The following is a 19,081-nucleotide window of genomic DNA, read 5'->3' on the forward strand; positions in this document are numbered from 1 at the left end:
GGACTTCTGATTCAGCAGTCAATGACCTCTTGACATATGCAAACACTGGACTTCTGATCTAGCAGTCAGTGACCTCTCGACATATGCAAACACTGGACTTCTGATTCAGCAGTCAGTGACCTCTTGACATATGCAAACACCAGACTTCTGATTCAACAGTCAGTGACCTCTTGACATATGCAAACACCAGACTTCTGATTCAGCAGTCAGTGACCTCTTGACATATGCAAACACTGGACTTCTGATTCAGCAGTCGGTGACCTCTTGACATATGCAAACACCAGACTTCTGATTCAGCAGTCGGTGACCTCTTGACATATGCAAACACCTGACTCCTGATTCAGCAGTCAGTGACCTCTTGACATATGCAAACACTGGACTTCTGATTCAGCAGTCAGTGACCTCTTGACATATGCAAACACCAGACTTCTGATTCATCAGTCAGTGACCTCTTGACATATGCAAACACCTGACTTCTGATTCAGCAGTCAGTGACCTCTTGACATATGCAAACACCTGACTTCTGATTCAGCAGTCAGTGACCTCTTGACATATGCAAACACCAGACTTCTGATTCAGCAGTCAATGACCTCTTGACATATGCAAACACTGGACTTCTGATCTAGCAGTCAGTGACCTCTTGACATATGCAAACACCGGACTTCTGATCTAGCAGTCAGTGACCTCTTGACATATGCAAACACTGGACTTCTGATTCAGCAGTCAGTGACCTCTTGTCATATGACTTCTGATTCAGCAGTCGGATACATAAAGTGGATACATAATTCAACCACAAACCCGATTTTAACATACTAGGTTACTGAAGTGCATAATCCTTTGTACTGATGTCATGATCTGCATTCCTTTATGGATTCCCAAATAGAATCACAATGTACACAACTATTTGTCTCTTTTACATAAAATGTTTCAAAACTGTTCTGAAATGCTCTAATTGAATTCCGCAACTAAGTTGACCCCTTGAAAAATTACACACACAAGGTCACCTTGACCACTGATCAGTCAGTCAGTCAGTCAGTCAAAATTGTCAGATTAAATTGAAGTTTACATTATGAGGAACTAAAGTAGGGGGCCACAAGGCTGTTGCGCAAGAAATATCACTGTTAGATGTAATCTGAGAGCTCATTGGTTGAAGCATTCACTCTCAATCGTAGAGATCAAAATGGTGACTTTGCTGAACAAATTATGAAGGTCATGATCTTCAGAATATCACATGGACCCAATCAACAAAACACCATTGGTTCTCCTTACACTATACAATAGCTGGAATGCAGTGAAGTACCGACGACCAAGCTCTCTTTGGTGCATTTGTTTTGTTTATCACATTATATTATCAATGTGAAGGTCACGACCTTCAGAGGTTCACAAGGTTGATGGTCCCAATCAACATAACCTTTGTTCTCCATACAATACACAATATTTGGAGAGATAACATCTTCTTGTGTGACAAGCTGTAGTCATGGTGTTTGAGCAGGGTTCATTCATCTGCATCATCATACTGTCCTGGTTCTTCTGGGAAGGTAAGAGCTGCCATGTTGCGAGGGATCGATGGTACGTGGAGATCGAACGCAAACAAGAGCGTTTGAAGGTCCTTGGTGGGCTGATGAGCTTCTGCCCACGTCGGATGTTGATACACAGGTGCAGCATCTGAAAACAAGACAGTCCTCTCAGTAACTATGGTAACAAGTACATTACATTCAAGCAGTCCACAACTACATAAATCTGACAAAAGTTCTGTCTTTACTTTGTTGTTAATATTGTACTCAAGGCAGCATAGCAATATTCCAGTCTGGACCAGACAAACCAGTGATGGATATTGTGATTAATGATTCACACCATCAGGGTACAATGTCATACAATTAGCCAAGTCATTGATCCATTAAGTCACCTGTTATGACCAGTATATGTTGCAAGGTACCAATTCTAATCTGGAGTACCCAAGGGGCAACACACACCTCTCACATCCCTACTGACCTGTGTTGCTGGAGAACTGATCCTCTATTTCTTCATCCCAGTTCTCACTTTCTCCACTTGTCTCATCCTCCGTAACTGGTACTGTCTGAGTATCGGAGGCTGGTTGTGAGGGGAGATCCCAGTCGTTTTCCTCGCTCCCATTGGCCGACCCCCAGTCTGTGCAGAATTAATGAGGACATCAATAACAGATTATAAATCATACTAATCTGAATGTTTGATGTCCATTAACTCCATTCATACCACATAAAACTGATATCCCATGCAAACACTTTACTGGGACACTATAGTTTTCTGTCATAGTCTGGAGTCAGAGGACAGACAAAAACTAAAAATGGCTGAAAGCAGCTTCTTTCTTTAAAGTGGATCATGGAATATTTTTAGAAATATAACCAGGAGAAAGAAAAAGCTGAAACACGATTCTTGATCCCACAAATAGAACAAAAATAAGGCAAGGGTTTACCTTGTTTGAAGTAGACATGTAAATAGTCATCGTCATCATATTCCTCCTCCTCCTCCTCCTCCTCCTCATCATCATCATCATCATCCCTCTTGCTGCTCCCAGCACCTTCACTCTCAGCTGCATCACTTGGTTCATTTGAAAATGTCTTATTCCGTGCAAGCCAATTCTGGAAAGATCTCTCTCCCCTGACAAACTTTTCCCTCTGCGTGGGCCCATTATGAGATCTCCAGATGGACATGTTTCTCCGTGCAGCTAGTTCCAGTTGCTGTTCACTGTACTTCTCCGAATCCTCATCATGATGTTCTTCCTCCCCAGTAGGAGGACCGGCATCAGGCACCTGAAACACCACCATCATTCCAATACATCTACGCTACATCGCGCCGAAGGCACGGGTTCTATTCCCCACATGGGAGAAAATGTGTGAAGACCATTTCTGGTGTCCTCCACCGTGATATTGCTGGAATATTGCTAAAAGCGGCAAGAAAACAGACTCACTCATTCATTACTTGACCAGCTGAGCATTATGTTTGTCTGTGCTGAAAATGGCAGCAAACTTGCAAGCCCACTATAAATACAACAACCAGGTCCTGTAAATCTAAGGGAGGGAACTCATGAAATGCTGAATACTGGGCACTGGGCACTTACGACAATCACAATCTTAGTTATAACTTTCCAGTACACTATCACCAATGTTCACACTGATACGTGATTGTGCATCATGGAGTCCCCAAAATTGATAAATTACTGGAATTTCATCTGACTACAAACAACAATTACTCTATAATGTGCTTTTAAATCTAAAATTGTGGCCACCACAATAAAAGTGAAATATCTGAGATGTTTATGAATTCCACGAAAACATGTCTGATCATGATAACAGATATGAATTTCTGCTGGACAACCAAATTTGAAGGATACTTGAAGGACTGTAGGCATGTAAGGATTACTCTACCATTAATCAACAATGCTATTTAGTTGCTTTTTGATTCTATGATTGCATACATTGTGTCACATACCCAAATACATGTGTGGGAATTGATCCTGTAGTGATAAGATTCTACAAATTTTTATTTTTTTTAGTTTCAAGATAGATCAAATTATTAAATTTACAATCCACAATGAGTATTGTTAAAGTGAATATATTGACACATCTGGTAAGTTTTAACCAAGCATATGGATCAAATACAGCTACCAAAATCTCAACCTCCTACAACAGTCCTTATCGCCATAGATGGTCAATGGGAGATAACTCTGTATCACAAGCCAGATTACATCCCATATGGTTGAAGCAATGACAGTAAGTTTTCACAAATAACCTCACAACTCTGAATGTGATGTCAGTCCATTATCTTAACAATCAGCTCACCGGATAATGAAAGGTTTCAAGGCCAGTTAAGTCCTGGCGAGGCCTGCCCCTCCAGTTGTCTTTCAGCGAGGGATCCCTCAGAGGGTACTTGGACTGTCGCACCAAAATCGGAACCTCATGACGGGGCACACCAAGCTTGTTCTGTAGCCATGGACAACAGACAAACATCTTTACCACTAAGCCATGAGGACCAATTTCTACATGCAGCAATAAGACAACTGATACATGTTTTAACAATGACGATACACCAGCAATTTCCCGATTAATTGGGGCATGTTGGGCGAGCTGTCTAAGGGGCCGCACTAGTAAGCTAAAGGTGCCTGGATCGATCCCCACTTGTGACCGGGTATACAAAAACCTTTGAGCTAACATTACTTGCAGGCTCTTTCAGTGTTTTCACAACCCCTAGTGTGCAGTACACAACCCTGTGCGCTTAAAAGAACCCAGTCATCCGACGGTAGGTGACCAGATAGTGGACACACGAACACATGCAGACACCAAGTTGCGGGTATAGCAACGTGCAGTATCATTGGACAAAGTACTGTGACTATGTGTCCCAGTCCACCCAGCTGCAAATGGGTACCTTGTGAGGATGAGGCTGTGAGTTGAATACTCCCCAGGGAGTTGAGTTGGTTAAAAGAATGCCAGACAAAAAAGACATCCGTTGATCAAGAGAACACCCACGCGCCAGTCTGACAAGCTGGTGGAAGTGTTGGAGACAGGAGGACACCTACCTCATCAATGTCCAATCTGACAAGCTGGTGGAAGTGTTGGAGACAGGACACCTACCTCATCAATGTCCAGTCAGACAAGGTGGTGGAAGTGTTGGAGACAGGAGGACACCTACCTCATCAATGTCCAGTCTGACAAGCAGGTGGAAGTGTTTGAGACAGGAGGACACCTACCTCATCAATGTCCAGTCTGACAAGGTGGTGGAAGTGTTGGAGACAGGAGGACACCTACCTCATCAATGTCCAGTCTGACAAGCAGGTGGAAGTGTTTGAGAGAGGAGGACACCTACCTCATCAATGTCCAGTCTGACAAGCAGGTGGAAGTGTTTGAGAGAGGAGGACACCTACCTCATCAATGTCCAGTCTGACAAGCTGGTGGAAGTGTTGGAGACAGGAGGACACCTACCTCATCAATGTCCAGTCTTACAAGCAGGTGGAAGTGTTTGAGAGAGGAGGACACCTACCTCATCAATGTCCAGTCTGACAAGCTGGTGGAAGTGTTGGAGACAGGAGGACACCTACCTCATCAATGTCCAATCTGACAAGCTGGTGGAAGTGTTGGAGACAGGAGGACACCTACCTCATCAATGTCCAGTCTGACAAGCTGGTGGAAGTGTTGGAGACAGGAGGACACCTACCTCATCAATGTCCAGTCTGACAGGCTGGTGGAAGTGTTGGAGACAGGACACCTACCTCATCAATGTCCAGTCTGACAAGGTGGTGGAAGTGTTGGAGACAGGAGGACACCTACCTCATCAATGTCCAGTCTGACAGGCTGGTGGAAGTGTTGGAGACAGGAGGACACCTACCTCATCAATGTCCAGTCTGACAGGCTGGTGGAAGTGTTTGAGACAGGAGGACACCTACCTCATCAATGTCCAGTCTGACAAGCTGGTGGAAGTGTTGGAGACAGGAGGACACCTACCTCATCAATGTCCAGTCAGACAAGGTGGTGGAAGTGTTTGAGAGAGGGGGACACCTACCTCATCAATGTCCAGTCTGACAAGGTGGTGGAAGTGTTGGAGACAGGAGGACACCTACTCATCAATGTCCAGTCTGACAGGCTGGTGGAAGTGTTGGAGACAGGAGGACACCTACCTCATCAATGTCCAGTCTGACAAGCTGGTGGAAGTGTTGGAGACAGGAGGACACCTACCTCATCAATGTCCAGTCTGACAGGCTGGTGGAAGTGTTTGAGACAGGAGGACACCTACCTCATCAATGTCCAGTCTGACAAGCTGGTGGAAGTGTTGGAGACAGGAGGACACCTACCTCATCAATGTCCAGTCAGACAAGGTGGTGGAAGTGTTTGAGAGAGGGGGACACCTACCTCATCAATGTCCAGTCTGACAAGGTGGTGGAAGTGTTGGAGACAGGAGGACACCTACCTCATCAATGTCCAGTCTGACAGGCTGGTGGAAGTGTTGGAGACAGGAGGACACCTACCTCATCAATGTCCAGTCTGACAAGCTGGTGGAAGTGTTGGAGACAGGAGGACACCTACCTCATCAATGTCCAGTCTGACAAGGTGGTGGAAGTGTTTGAGAGAGGGGGACACCTACCTCATCAATGTCCAGTCTGACAAGCTGGTGGAAGTGTTTGAGAGAGGGGGACACCTACCTCATCAATGTCCAGTCTGACAAGCTGGTGGAAGTGTTTGAGAGCGGAGGACACCTACCTCATCAATGTCCAGTCTGACAAGCTGGTGGAAGTGTTTGAGACAGGAGGACACCTACCTCATCAATGTCCAGTCTGAACAAGCTGGTGGAAGTGTTTGAGAGAGGGGGACACCTATCTCATCAATGTCCAGTCTGACAAGCTGGTGGAAGTGTTTGAGAGCGGAGGACACCTACCTCATCAATGTCCAGTCTGACAAGCTGGTGGAAGTGTTTGAGAGAGGAGGACACCTACCTCATCAATGTCCAGTCTGAACAAGCTGGTGGAAGTGTTTGAGACAGGAGGACAACTACCTCATCAATGTCCAGTCTGACAAGCTGGTGGAAGTGTTTGAGAGAGGGGGACACCTACCTCATCAATGTCCAATCTTACAAGCTGGTGGAAGTGTTTGAGAGAGGAGGACACCTACCTCATCAATGTCCAGTCTGACAAGCTGGTGGAAGTGTTTGAGAGAGGAGGACACCTACCTCATCAATGTCCAGTCTGACAAGCAGGTGGAAGTGTTGGAGACAGGAGGACACCTACCTCATCAATGTCCAGTCTGACAAGCTGGTGGAAGTGTTGGAGACAGGAGGACACCTACCTCATCAATGTCCAGTCTGACAAGGTGGTGGAGGTATTTGAGAGAGGGGGACACCTACCTCATCAATGTCCAGTCTGACAAGGTGGTGGAAGTGTTTGAGAGAGGAGGTCACCTACCTCATCAATGTCCAGTCTGACAAGGTGGTGGAAGTGTTTGGGAGAGGAGGACACCTACCTCATCAATGTCCAGTCTGACAAGCTGGTGGAAGTGTTTGAGAGAGGGGGACACCTACCTCATCAATGTCCAATCTGACAAGCTGGTGAAGGTATTTGAGACAGGAGGACACCTACCTCATCAATGTCCAGTCTGACAAGCTGGTGGAACTGTTTGAGACAGGACACCTACCTCATCAATGTCCAGTCTGACAAGGTGGTGGAAGTGTTGGAGACAGGAGGACACTTACCTCATCAATCTCCAGTCTGACAAGGTGGTGGAAGTGTTTGAGACAGGAGGACACCTACCTCATCAATGTCCAGTCTGACAAGGTGGTGGAAGTGTTGGAGACAGGAGGACACCTACCTCATCAATGTCCAGTCTGACAAGGTGGTGGAAGTGTTGGAGACAGGAGGACACCTACCTCATCAATGTCCAGTCTGACAAGGTGGTGGAAGTGTTGGAGACAGGAGGACACCTACCTCATCAATGTCCAGTCTGACAAGGTGGTGGAAGTGTTGGAGACAGGAGGACACCTACCTCATCAATGTCCAGTCTGACAAGCAGGTGGAAGTGTTTGAGACAGGAGGACACCTACCTCATCAATGTCCAGTCTGACAAGGTGGTGGAAGTGTTGGAGACAGGAGGACACCCTACCTCATCAATGTCCAGTCTGACAAGCAGGTGGAAGTGTTTGAGAGAGGAGGACACCTACCTCATCAATGTCCAGTCTGACAAGCAGGTGGAAGTGTTTGAGAGAGGAGGACACCTACCTCATCAATGTCCAGTCTGACAAGCTGGTGGAAGTGTTGGAGACAGGAGGACACCTACCTCATCAATGTCCAGTCTTACAAGCAGGTGGAAGTGTTTGAGAGAGGAGGACACCTACCTCATCAATGTCCAGTCTGACAAGCTAGTGAAAGTGTTTGAGACAGGGGGACACCTACCTCATCAATGTCCAGTCTGACAAGTTGGTGGAAGTGTTGGAGACAGGACGGTACTTGAGTTAACAAGTTGTTGAAGAGATCAAGTGTCTTCAGCTGCACAAGTTTCTCAAATGATTCTGGCAACTCAGCGATCTAAAACATGAATATGATAAACATACATCTTCAAATAAAAGTATCTGCATGATATCCAAATATCCTGATGTTACCATCTTATATTATATATCATGCTTTTCAATTCCAAATTCTAAAAATGTGACATGACATCCCAGCATCAGTACAAGTTCCCTGAGTTGTCATGGAAACATATAACATCCCAGTATCAGTGCATGGTTGATGTGTTGTCATGGAAACATATAACATCCCAGCATCAGTACAAGGTCCATGAGTTGTCATGGAAACATATAACATCCCAGCATCAGTACATGGTTGATGTGTTGTCATGGAAACATATAACATCCCAGCATCAGTACATGGTCCATGAGTTGTCATGGAAACATATAACATCCCAGTATCAGTACATGGTTGATGTGTTGTCATGGAAACATATAACATCCCAGCATCGGTACATGGTTGATGTGTTGTCATGGAAACATATAACATCCCAGCATCAGTACATGGTCCATGAGTTGTCATGGAAACATATAACATCCCAGTATCAGTACAAGGTCCATGAGTTGTCATGGAAACATATAACATCCCAGTATCAGTACATGGTCCATGAGTTGTCATGAAACATATAACATCCCATGTGTTGTCATGGAAGCATACGATGTCAAGGCATCAGTACAACTTGAAGTTGAAGGTCCATTATACATACCAGGTTGTTGTCCATCCTGAGATCCATCAGTGACGTGAGCTGTCCGAAGTTGGGAGGAAGTAGCTGAAGGTGGTTCTTGGACAGGAGGCAGATCTTCAGGGAATGCAGGTTACAAAATGAGTGGGGCAACTCATGGAGCATGTTCTGACCTTGAAGAGAGAAAGAAACAGACAAATACAGACAGAAAGACATTGCGCCACACAGAATCACTATTAACATGATTCAAGTAATGAGCTTTTTATATGCCTTGCTAAATTCCACTCAACTTCAAGATTTTTTCCACGTACAACTTAGCGAATTATGAAACTCTCAACTCCCTCATCATTTTCCTTGTTATGTCACTTATGGGTGATAGTACAACTGTAATTGTCTCTGATTGGTAGTGCTATGATTACTTACTATCAATTACCATAATCACTATGACTATGATGACTATTAATGTTATTATGCATGTTGATTACCATGATTACTGACTCAGTGACTGGTTGTTGTCAACATTACTGAAAGTGTAAATTGCTATTATTATTGTTGTTTTTAATAGTAATCAATATACAAAAGGTACAAAAGTTTTGCCTTCCTTGAATGCAGGGATTCAGAGTGGTTCCTTTTCTACAACACTGTGTACAGGATTATCAAATTGAATCCAAAGATATAATCCAATAATATGGTAACCACTGTCTTCACAATAAACAGGATATACCAAATCATAGTAGTTTACTCTTTCAATTATATTAATAACAACATACTACAGTGGAATCTGTCTATTATGGACTGGCCTTGGACAGACTCATTTGTCCAGATTATAAAGCAGTCCGGATTGGTCAACTTTTGTCCGTTACTGTAGACACTGCCATGATGAGTTACCTCCCTTAGTTAAGGACACCGGTAATTTTACTCAATATGTTAAAAAAGAATGTTTATAGAGCAAAACCTGCAATTAAAAACACACAAAAGAATATATTTCTCTTTATAAACTAATAGTTTCAGATACTATATTTTATAATGTTTTATTAAATCACTGGTAGGCGAACGTGTGCACAGCATGGAACACTGGGTAGGAGATTGTGTGCACAGCTGATTGCTATTTCTGGCTCAGTATACGCGACAATTAAACAGGGTAATTTTAATCCCTACATACATGACAATGCCTAGCAAAAAAAAATAAGAACTGAATAAGTTGTCTAGTGACGTTTAATTGCAAATTTGACGTCTTTAGTGACAAAGTCATCTTCTCTTGTTTGTTCACACAAAGCGATATGCTGTTGTTTTCTACCTCTTGATGAAAGTGTAACCCATAGGTAAGCCAACCTCCCTTCTACAGACTCTTTTTGGGGGGTCCTCAAAATGCGTCCTACAGTAATATACGGTTCGTTTTTTTCAAAAAGCTGACAGTAATGTTCACTTCACTTCAAAATATCTGAAAATACTCTGTCTAAGAACAGAAGAAACAGAGATATCTAATCAACGGATTGTTATTGAAGTCAGCTACGTCTGGATTACAAAGCATTGTTCTCATAGCAAGTTGATTGTTGGGACTGTTATTTTAGTCCATAATCCGTAATTAAGAGAGTCCGGATTATAAAGCAAGCTTTAATGATAAATTAACAACAATTTTGCCTGGACTCAAAGTTGTCCGGATAATGGAAAAAACAGGTTTACAGAGAGTCCGGATTTGACAGATTCCACTGTACTTCTAAATCAAGTTAATGACAAATAAATGATAACATCATTAAATCAATGCATAAATTTTATCAGCAAAACCAAGTTAAAACATACCAAGATCAAGGAACTCCAAATTAACCAAGTTTCCAAAGTCTTCAGGTAGTTCTTGTATTTGATTCTCATCAAGATGTAGATCCTTGAGATTCACCATCTGACAAAAAGCGTTTGGCAGTTGTGCTATCCAGTTACCATTCTGAAAGTTCCGACATTCCAGTTCATCAATAACACTGCCAAGATGCAAAGTCTCTAACTCAGTCAACTCTCCTATCGAGTGGGGTAAAGATGTCATGAAATTACCACTCATGTCTAACACCTTCAATCGATGGTTTGTTTGTCCAAATCTTTCACTGACAGCCTGGTGAGCGAGCTTATTGTCTTTCATTGACACTTCTACAGCCTGTGGTAGCTGGGATATCCACTCAGGTAACTCTCCAATCAGGTTGCTGTCGGCATAAAACTTCTTCAGGGTTTGACTGGAGTTAAAGTGTTTTGGCAAGTGGTCAATTTGGTTTGCTGATAAATCTAGAAATTCAACACTTTTCAGATCACCAAAACTGTCTGGCAGTTTTTCAATGCTATTGTTGCTGAGGTTAAGAACTTTCAAGTTTTTCAACTTTCCAAATCCTGATGGTAAGGATATCAACTTGTTTGTATTACATTCAAACATTTGCAAGTTTTCGAGGAGTCCAAATGTCTTAGGAAGTTGTGACAAACCGTTCTCGTCAATGATGAGTGATTGTAAAGCATTAATTTCACCGAAGTCATCAGGTAGTTTTTCAACACTGTTTCCAGTCAGTCTTAATATCCTCAACTTAATCAAACCACACACAGACTCTGGGATATACTCAAGACAATTTTCATTAAGATGAATCTCCTCTAGATGTGAGAGAGATCCAATACTATGTGGCAGTGTCTTTAACTGATTACCATTCACAGACAGGATTCTCAAGTTTGGAGCACCAAGCCCAAAACACTCAGGAAGGGATGTGAGTTCATTAAAATCAAGAATAAGTACAGCAAGTCTATCAGTGAGGTGTGTGTCAGACAGGAGATCAAGGCTTGTAGAAGATAGATCAACCTCATCGTCAGCCTCAGATTCACAGACACCATTGGTAAGGATGGCTTGGTTAGGTGTCTCCTTGCTTGGATTTACAAACTGTTTCTTACATTCTTTATGCTCAATGTACACTGGTTCCCAGTCTTCAAACCTCTCTGAATCTGATGTCAGACTTTGTGAAGATATATCACTAGATAGATCCATGATCGTGGAATGTTCAGAGCGATCTCTTACTTTGACTCACATGTAACCATTCAAAAACGGTCTTTCATCTTGACAAATTCTTCTTTCATTCCTCAAAAAGATTCTATCCCAATTCTGAAAATCAAGTACAAAATGATTTAAGACATTCACACTTCAGTTTTCCAAACAAACAATAGCACACTCAAGCATCCTTGGGGGGTCCATCATCATTATTTCACCACTCTATACACTGGACACCCCTCAATGTCCCATGTATACATACAGTCGATGTATTAGGCAGCTGTTATTTGTAACTGAGGAGACACAACCTGGTTCAAATGAGATGGGAATCAGCCAGTGGTTAGACCAAAATATTACATGAGCTATATTGCCGCAGATACTGTTACATTTCCTTTTTACAAAAAGGGAGAACACAAAAATGTATATTGTTTGAATTCCTTTCAGTACTTAATGCTAATTTGCATACTTTTTTATGCTATTGCGATTTTGGGTAAATAGATTTCAGGATTCTGGGCTGAACAGTGTTACTCAGAGTGAAAACAATATTATCCTGGTGATCAGGTGACTGGGGTGTTGACATGCTCATTTCAGGCAATAAAGGCAGGGGACAAAGTTCATGCACAGAGTCAGGTTGTTTTGACACCCGTGTCATGAATCTCTACAATGCATTTGAAAATTAAAATAACACACATCACAACTAAAAGCAAAGTATGTAGGGAGACAAGAGAACACAGTACAGGTACACACAATTGTGATCGAAAGCCTTCATAAAGTCAGAGTGCAGAGTTTAGGGTTAGGCACCCTTTACTATCCTTGGGGTTAGGCCCCCTTTACGATCCTTAGTGTTAGGCACCCTTTACGATCTTTAGGGTTAGGGTTAGGGTAGCCGAGGACCGCATCTCGGCTCTCGGCTAGGGTTAGGGAACCCCAGCAGCGCTAATTAATCTGAAAAAGTGCGCCCGGTAAAGTGCAGTACTCCCGATATTCCTAAGATAAGGTGTAATTGGCAATCTGTGAATGTGGTGATGTTTGGTGCTAAATCAATTATCGGACGTGGACAGGCATGAATCGTACGTGTATACAATATTATCGGGATAAAACCTTTCACTAGTTTCAGCGGAACGCAGCTTTGCTACGATTTTCAGAGCTAGTGTCTTACAAATAACTTCTACCCCTGACACTGTGCATTTGGAAAAAAGGAAGTGCAGAAGTTGTACTTTCGAAATATACCACTGTAAACTGTTTTGTTGACAGTTTTCGCACATGCTGACCTGTTTGCCGCAAACCATATGTGCGACATATACAAATCATTTCCCGGATATTTCTATCTCTTTCTGACATAATATTTTCTCTTAAACTGCTACCCTAGGTAATAAAAGACAAAACGCTCTGACACTTTTTAGTTCCGAGATTATATTAAATTTCTACCTTTCTGTAACAGAGGATGTCAAAGCAAAACTGGGAATGGTCTCAAAAGAACTACAATAGACAGCGCGCAAATGCGGACCGGATGAAACTTCGTGGATACAGTCAAACGTTTACTGTATGCCGCAAACCATTCGTCCCGTAAATGAAAACGAGGCAGGCGGTGAATTTGTTTATATGGTACCTGTCAATATCTGTTTCACTGAGCAGATGATGAGATATCCGTAGATACTGATACAGATGTGCGTAACAATATTCACTGGCACTGGAAAAATATGATTTAACATCTGCGAACGTAACTCTGTCGTAAGTGAGTAATGTCACCACAAGCAAAATGATTTTAAGGAATGAAATCCAGTAAACATGCAGTGACATGTTAAAATGCTGTCAGTTTCGAGAGGACAGTTGGAATGACAAGCTTGCAAGTAAACAATGAGATCAAGCTGATGCAATATTATTTTAGCTGATATAACTTAAAATATTTTCGAAGAAGCTTTAAACCACTCTGTGACACCACAAGTAATTGGATATGTTAAATTATTTGAAGCACAGTCTGTCAGTGTCATGAGATGGGTGATGGTTGTTCACAACAGTGTAAAGTATCATTCTCTCACATTTGTCATATGATCTGCAAACACATATAATGTCCTATGGGAAAGACTTCCGTCCGTATCCCCCTTAAATTTCATTCTAGTCAAATAATATCCCCTGAGTATATATTCCTCATCTGATGAGGGTGAGTTCTAACATGTTTCTTTAATTATATCTGAATATACTGAAAGACATATCCAACTTCTAAAAATGCCACTCAAAGAATTTTTTTCCGTATCATGACAGGATTCCCCTGCCATGAGGCTGACATGCTGCAATGTAAGTGAAATACTGAGCAAGGCTTACATGGTGCTACACATGTGAAGAATACAAGATGGCTGACCAGGACCCAGCATCATGGAGAGAGTTGGCAGAGCAGAAAGAGAGGGAATGGAAGGAAGCATCTCAGAAGAGGTTTGTCTTTGTTATCTGTATTGCTTGACCCTTTGGAAACCCTTTGTCTACTCCTCACATTACCTGTGGGACAGTATGATGTACCTCACTTCCTTCCTTGTGTCTTGATACCTGTGAAAATCTGGGTTAGAATTGATCTCCAGTAACCCATGCTTGACGACTATCGGGACTGGGTGGTCAGACTTGGTTGATATATGTCATCGTACCCCAATTACGTAGATTGATGCTCATGCTGTTGATCACTGGATTGTCTGGTCCAGATTGATTATTTACAATGCCGTCCGTTAATTCCGAGCACATAAGCACATCGTTTGCACCACGGCAACTAACGTCTCTTATTTTTTGTGGTTTACGTGACTAAACATGCTGGTATGCATCATATTTATCTAGAAATATAAGTTTTATTGACGACTATAAGATTCTAACTTGGCATTATGCCATACGGTTGACCTTACCAGTGTTCTGACGACATGGCTTGCTGTCAGGTAATTCTGCGCAGCAACTGATGCGCATAACATCCAGCTGGAAATCCGAAGTATGGAAGCGTATTAGGGCCAGATTATTTTCAAAAATCACTTCATCAATGTAAGGAAGAGTATTTCATATTAAATCCAATTATGTATAATGAAGAAAAAGGTTTAAATGTCTGAAAAAAACAAATTTTCATAAAACTGTCAATTTATCTGTCAATTACTGTTATTTACTTTCCTTTAGTGATTAAAACCAGTCGCTTGTAGAAATGTCCCGATTTCAAGCGTAAATGTGGTAGCAGACGATGGTTACCTTCGATACGGAAGTACGCTATTGCAGCTGCGCAGAATTACTCGGACGCGCGTAATTACCGGACTCACTTGTACAGATTGACACCGTATGGATGGAATTTTGCTGAGTGCAATGTAAAACTAAACTCACTCACCAACCCTCTTGTCTTGAGACAGCATTACCAGTGTCTGTGTGCTGACACACCTAGCACTTACATCAGTTTCTATGTGTAGAGATCAAGATCAAGGTTGTATACACTTTCTTTCAACAAGAAGGGTCCGTTTGCCAGGTGTGATGATTTTGAACTGCATCCTTAAGCTGATTATGGTATTTACACTTGCATGTGTTTGTAGGGTGGAGTCACTTGAGAAGGCTTGTAGAGAGAAGGAGCAGTCTCTGGCTGCCGAGAGGACAAAACTAACAAAGCTGAAGGAGGACTTCAAGTACAACCTGAAGCTGCTGGAGGAGAGGGACCAGGAGCTGCAGGCCTATGATGCCAACTTCACAGGTGAGTCCCATATCATACATTTATGTCCTATGTGGAACAGGTGAGTCTCATGTCATACCGGTGTGCCCTGTGTCAAACATTTGAGTCCATGTCATACAAGTGTGACCTGTGTCAAATAGGTGAGTCCCATGTCATACAGATGTGCCCTATGTCATACAAGTGAATTGCATGTCATACAGGTGTGCCCCATGTCAAACAGGTGAGTCCCATGTCATACAGATGTGCCCTGTCATACAGGTGTGCCCCATATCAAACAGGTGAGTCGCATGTCAAAACAGGTGAGTCCCATGTCATACAGATGTGCCCTGTCATACAGGTGTGCCCCATATCAAACAGGTGAGTTGCATGTCATACAAGTGTGCCCCATGTCAAACAGGTGTGACTCACATCATACAGGTGTGTTGTATGTTGTACAGGTTCATGTGTCATACAGGTGTGTGATACATCATACAGGTTTCACATGTCATACAGGTGTGTGTTGCATCATACAAGTTTCACATGTCATACAGGTGTGTGTTGCATCATACAGGTTTCACATGTCATACAGGTGTGTGTTGCATCATACAGGTTTCACGTGTCATACAGGTGTGTGTTGCATCATACAGGTTTCATGTGGCATACAGGTGTGTTACATCATCCAGGTTTCATGTGTCATACAGGTTTATGTTACATCATACAGATATCATGTGTCATACAGGTGTGACTCACATCATACAGGTGTGTTGTATGTTTTACAGGCTCATATGTCATACTGGGGTGTTACATCATATAGGTTTCAAGTGTCACACAGGTTCTGGCTAATATTTTAACAAGCCAATATTGGATGATAAACACTTTGTCGCTATGTACCCAGAACTCAGAGCCCACTTAAGTACAAAGACTGCAGAAGTGAGTGAGTTGAAGATTCGCCTTGATGACATGAAGAAGGCGACCCAGCGAGAGACGCAGGCCATGGTGGAGCTCCAGGCCCATTACCAGCACCGACTCCGGGAGAGACACACCGAGGTGGACTCCTTCAAGACGTGAGTTCATCACTGGCCAAGATCATAGGCCTCTGTCTTGTTTTCGAGTGTGAGGGAAGTTCAACTTTCTTGGTTACAGTTAAAGATAAGATGGAATAAACTGAATACCCATCTTGATTTAGATATCAGTCCGTATTGCTCCAAAATAGTTCTCAGACTAAGGATCACCAAGTACCTTTGGTCCCAAATAACCTCATATTTTCATCATTAGTGCGCCAGAAGGACTCCTTGTTTTTGCCAACTGCTATTAAAACTGGCTTACTTCAATACCAACTGCATGAAAGTCAGTGAGCCCTGCTTTAGGCATGACAATGACTGTTATTGCAGATCCAAGACTCAAGAGTTGGACAAGGAGAGGGCAGAGTTTGAGACATTCCGGAGGAAGCTGCAGCTGAGACTGAAGGAAGTGGAGGAAGAACTGGACACCCAGAAGAGAGAGCTGTCCACAGGTATGTGGTTCAGTGAGTGAGTTAGTATTGGTTTGTATCACCAATATGCCTGCTGTATTGACAATGCCTGAATGATACATTCTGGGGCAGACATACTGGTGGTTTATGGCACAAGCAAAGATGGTGCAGAAGCTGCCTATTTGTATAGCATGCGAAACTACATCATGCTGTTATGTTCAATTCCCTCATTTGTACAGATCTTGATTGTCCATCAACTCCATACCCAATCTCTAGGGCGTCACAAAAGTTGCAAATGTCTTTGAACTGCATTACTTTGTCATTAGCAGAATCTTGAAAGTCAGTTTCAATATTCAGATGAAAAGATACTGATTAAAAAAACAACATTGTCAACATTCTGTTGAAACAAACACATGATAATGAAAATTCAAATGTTCTGTTACCTTCCCTTGGTGTTCAGTAGTGGTGTTCCGATTAATTGATATAATCGAAGATTGGTCGCAGTGACCAAACGACCAAGCAATCGATCACATTTTCTCATGATCGAACATAAACGATTTTGGAACTACTGTTTTAGTCTTTGAAATACTTGACAATGGAACGTATCTTAGAAGTTGTCTGGGCCTGAAAATGTGTTTAATTCACTTCACTATCTGAAAAGTCATGACTGAATATTACTCTAAGTAGCAAGTTGCATCATGTTATACATATCTGCAATAACAAGCTGGATAAGAAAGTCTGAAAAATGAAGCTAACCAATTTTTTTCGATGATTGTTCGTTGGTAATGAAGCAATCATCAATTGTGAGATTTCAACCAATTCCCAACACTAGTGTTCAGGATAGTACCATGTTGCATAAAACATGACACACCACAGGGATGTGGTGGGCGAGCTGTCTAAGGCACCAGGCTAGTAATCCAGCAAGCTTGAAGTGCCGGGATCGAGCCCACCTGTGACCGGGTGCAAGAAAAACAGCATTGGAGTCAAGTTTGTGTGCAGACTCTTTCAGTGTTGTCACAACCCCTAGTGTACAGTACACAACCCTTAAAAGAACCCACGAATCTGTTGGTAAATGACCAGATGGTGACCACATGAATGCGTGCAAAACACCTAGTTGTGGGTACAGCAATATGCAGTAAACTTGGGCAAAGTACTGTGACTATGTGTCCCAGTCCACCCATCTGTGAATGAGTACCACTATACTTGGTGAGCCTAGTAGCTGCAAGAGTTGTGTTCTCCTGAGGAGTTGAGATTAAAAATATGATGTGCCTTTGAGATTGACATCCAATGATCAAGGGGGAAAACATAGCACCTTTGAGCAGATATTGGCGCTATACAAATATTAGTATATGTGTGTGTGTGTGTGTTTTGTATGTATGTGTGTATGTCATATTTTATGATTTTTCAGGGTTTGAAGAGGCTCTCAAAAGGCGAGAACATGAATTCCGTGTGAAAGCAGATGAAATGGGGGCCAAAGTTTTGGAGTATGAGCTAAAGGTAGGTCAGTCATTGGTTTTACTCTTTGTGTGGTCAGTTTGTGGTCAAAATGTTATATGTTTTAAATAAAAATATCTCTGTATTTGTCACATGATGGGGCATGGGTTACCCAATCATCATGGGTTACTTTGGGGCTTCACAGAAGCCTATGGTCAGGGATTGTAAGGTTTTTCAGGACTCTACCTGTTCTCAAGTGTTTCACTTGGGGCTTTCTTCCCACATTAAGCTGCCATGCCGTGATATAACTGGAATACTGTCCAAAGCAGTGTTAAACCAGCCTCATGTTTTGGCGAAGAAGAGTAGTCCCCCATTGATAGTGAACGTAATCTCAGGAATGTCACATTCAAGCACACGGGTTACAACTAATAATTACACACACTCCATAGTTTTGGCTCCGGTCGATGGGAGAACATTGAACGTAAACTGGTACACAAGTACAGATCCCCAATGTGCAGAGATATCCAAACAATCTTCTGATGATGACAACCACCAAACGATAACGATGACGTCACATGCTCAAATATTTTATGCTTGCAAGAATTAAAATCATCCACATTTACATGGTAACATTATCAGTTTAGAGTGTTTAATTAATTTCCTGTAATCTTATCTAGTTTGCATTGTCATTTTCACCTTGATGACGTGACGGTGTGACAGAAACTTTTTGTGGAGGGTCACCGTGGGGATTAGTAGTAATTAGGAAGCCAAGTGACGTCACTAATTCTTAAATGATTTATTGTGTATTA

General features: G+C 42.3%; 3 protein-coding genes across 5 annotated transcripts in view; 1 reads left to right on the forward strand and 2 right to left on the reverse strand.

Moving 5' to 3' along the window:
- Nucleotides 1-1,347: 1,347 nt before the first annotated feature.
- LOC124281088 (nucleolar transcription factor 1-B-like) lies at nucleotides 1,348-2,786 on the reverse strand. Its single transcript, XM_046717104.1, has 3 exons — nucleotides 2,453-2,786; nucleotides 1,993-2,148; nucleotides 1,348-1,665 (listed from the first exon to the last, which is right to left on the reverse strand). The coding sequence occupies exons 1-3, from the start codon at nucleotides 2,688-2,690 to the stop codon at nucleotides 1,496-1,498; spliced, it is 564 nt and encodes a 187-aa protein (XP_046573060.1). The 5' UTR covers nucleotides 2,691-2,786; the 3' UTR covers nucleotides 1,348-1,495.
- LOC124281087 (leucine-rich repeat-containing protein 1-like) lies at nucleotides 2,716-12,959 on the reverse strand. Its single transcript, XM_046717103.1, has 6 exons — nucleotides 12,811-12,959; nucleotides 10,503-11,823; nucleotides 8,727-8,875; nucleotides 7,910-8,041; nucleotides 3,821-3,959; nucleotides 2,716-2,792 (listed from the first exon to the last, which is right to left on the reverse strand). Exons 2-6 carry the CDS (start codon nucleotides 11,707-11,709, stop codon nucleotides 2,782-2,784), a joined length of 1,638 nt encoding a protein of 545 aa, XP_046573059.1. The 5' UTR covers nucleotides 11,710-11,823; nucleotides 12,811-12,959; the 3' UTR covers nucleotides 2,716-2,781.
- A 326-nt stretch (nucleotides 12,960-13,285) lies between these two features.
- LOC124281059 (coiled-coil domain-containing protein 57-like) overlaps nucleotides 13,286-19,081 on the forward strand; it is a 32,850-nt gene continuing 27,054 nt past the window's right edge. For 2 of the 3 annotated variants that reach the window (XM_046717066.1, XM_046717068.1), the window contains exons 1-6: nucleotides 13,286-13,444; nucleotides 13,972-14,139; nucleotides 15,255-15,409; nucleotides 16,263-16,431; nucleotides 16,759-16,880; nucleotides 18,247-18,335. In XM_046717066.1, coding sequence (XP_046573022.1) covers nucleotides 14,060-14,139; nucleotides 15,255-15,409; nucleotides 16,263-16,431; nucleotides 16,759-16,880; nucleotides 18,247-18,335 — 615 coding nt within the window. In that variant the 5' untranslated portion in view covers nucleotides 13,286-13,444; nucleotides 13,972-14,059. The remainder of the gene's footprint in view (nucleotides 13,445-13,971; nucleotides 14,140-15,254; nucleotides 15,410-16,262; nucleotides 16,432-16,758; nucleotides 16,881-18,246; nucleotides 18,336-19,081) is intronic. The other variant, XM_046717067.1, reaches the window with a different exon arrangement.

Source organism: Haliotis rubra, unplaced genomic scaffold, assembly GCF_003918875.1.
Source record: "Haliotis rubra isolate DU_JTF1 unplaced genomic scaffold, ASM391887v1 Scf279, whole genome shotgun sequence".
NCBI lineage: Eukaryota > Metazoa > Mollusca > Gastropoda > Lepetellida > Haliotidae > Haliotis > Haliotis rubra.

Bases quoted from the DNA above. Each gene is read 5' to 3' on its own strand.
- LOC124281088 (XM_046717104.1), bottom strand. From the start codon at position 2,690: ATGTCCATCTGGAGATCTCATAATGGGCCCACGCAGAGGGAAAAGTTT. The intron at 2,149-2,452 runs GTAAACCCTTGC...AATTCTGCACAG, and splicing joins ACATGTCTACTTCAAACAAG to ACTGGGGGTCGGCCAATGGG. The intron at 1,666-1,992 runs GTCAGTAGGGAT...TCTTGTTTTCAG, and splicing joins TCAGTTCTCCAGCAACACAG to ATGCTGCACCTGTGTATCAA.
- LOC124281087 (XM_046717103.1), bottom strand. From the start codon at position 11,709: ATGGATCTATCTAGTGATATATCTTCACAAAGTCTGACATCAGATTCA. The intron at 8,042-8,726 runs GTATGTATAATG...TTCATGTTTTAG, and splicing joins TCAGGATGGACAACAACCTG to ATCGCTGAGTTGCCAGAATC. The intron at 3,960-7,909 runs GTAGGTGTCCCC...CCATGGCTACAG, and splicing joins TCAGACTGGACATTGATGAG to AACAAGCTTGGTGTGCCCCG.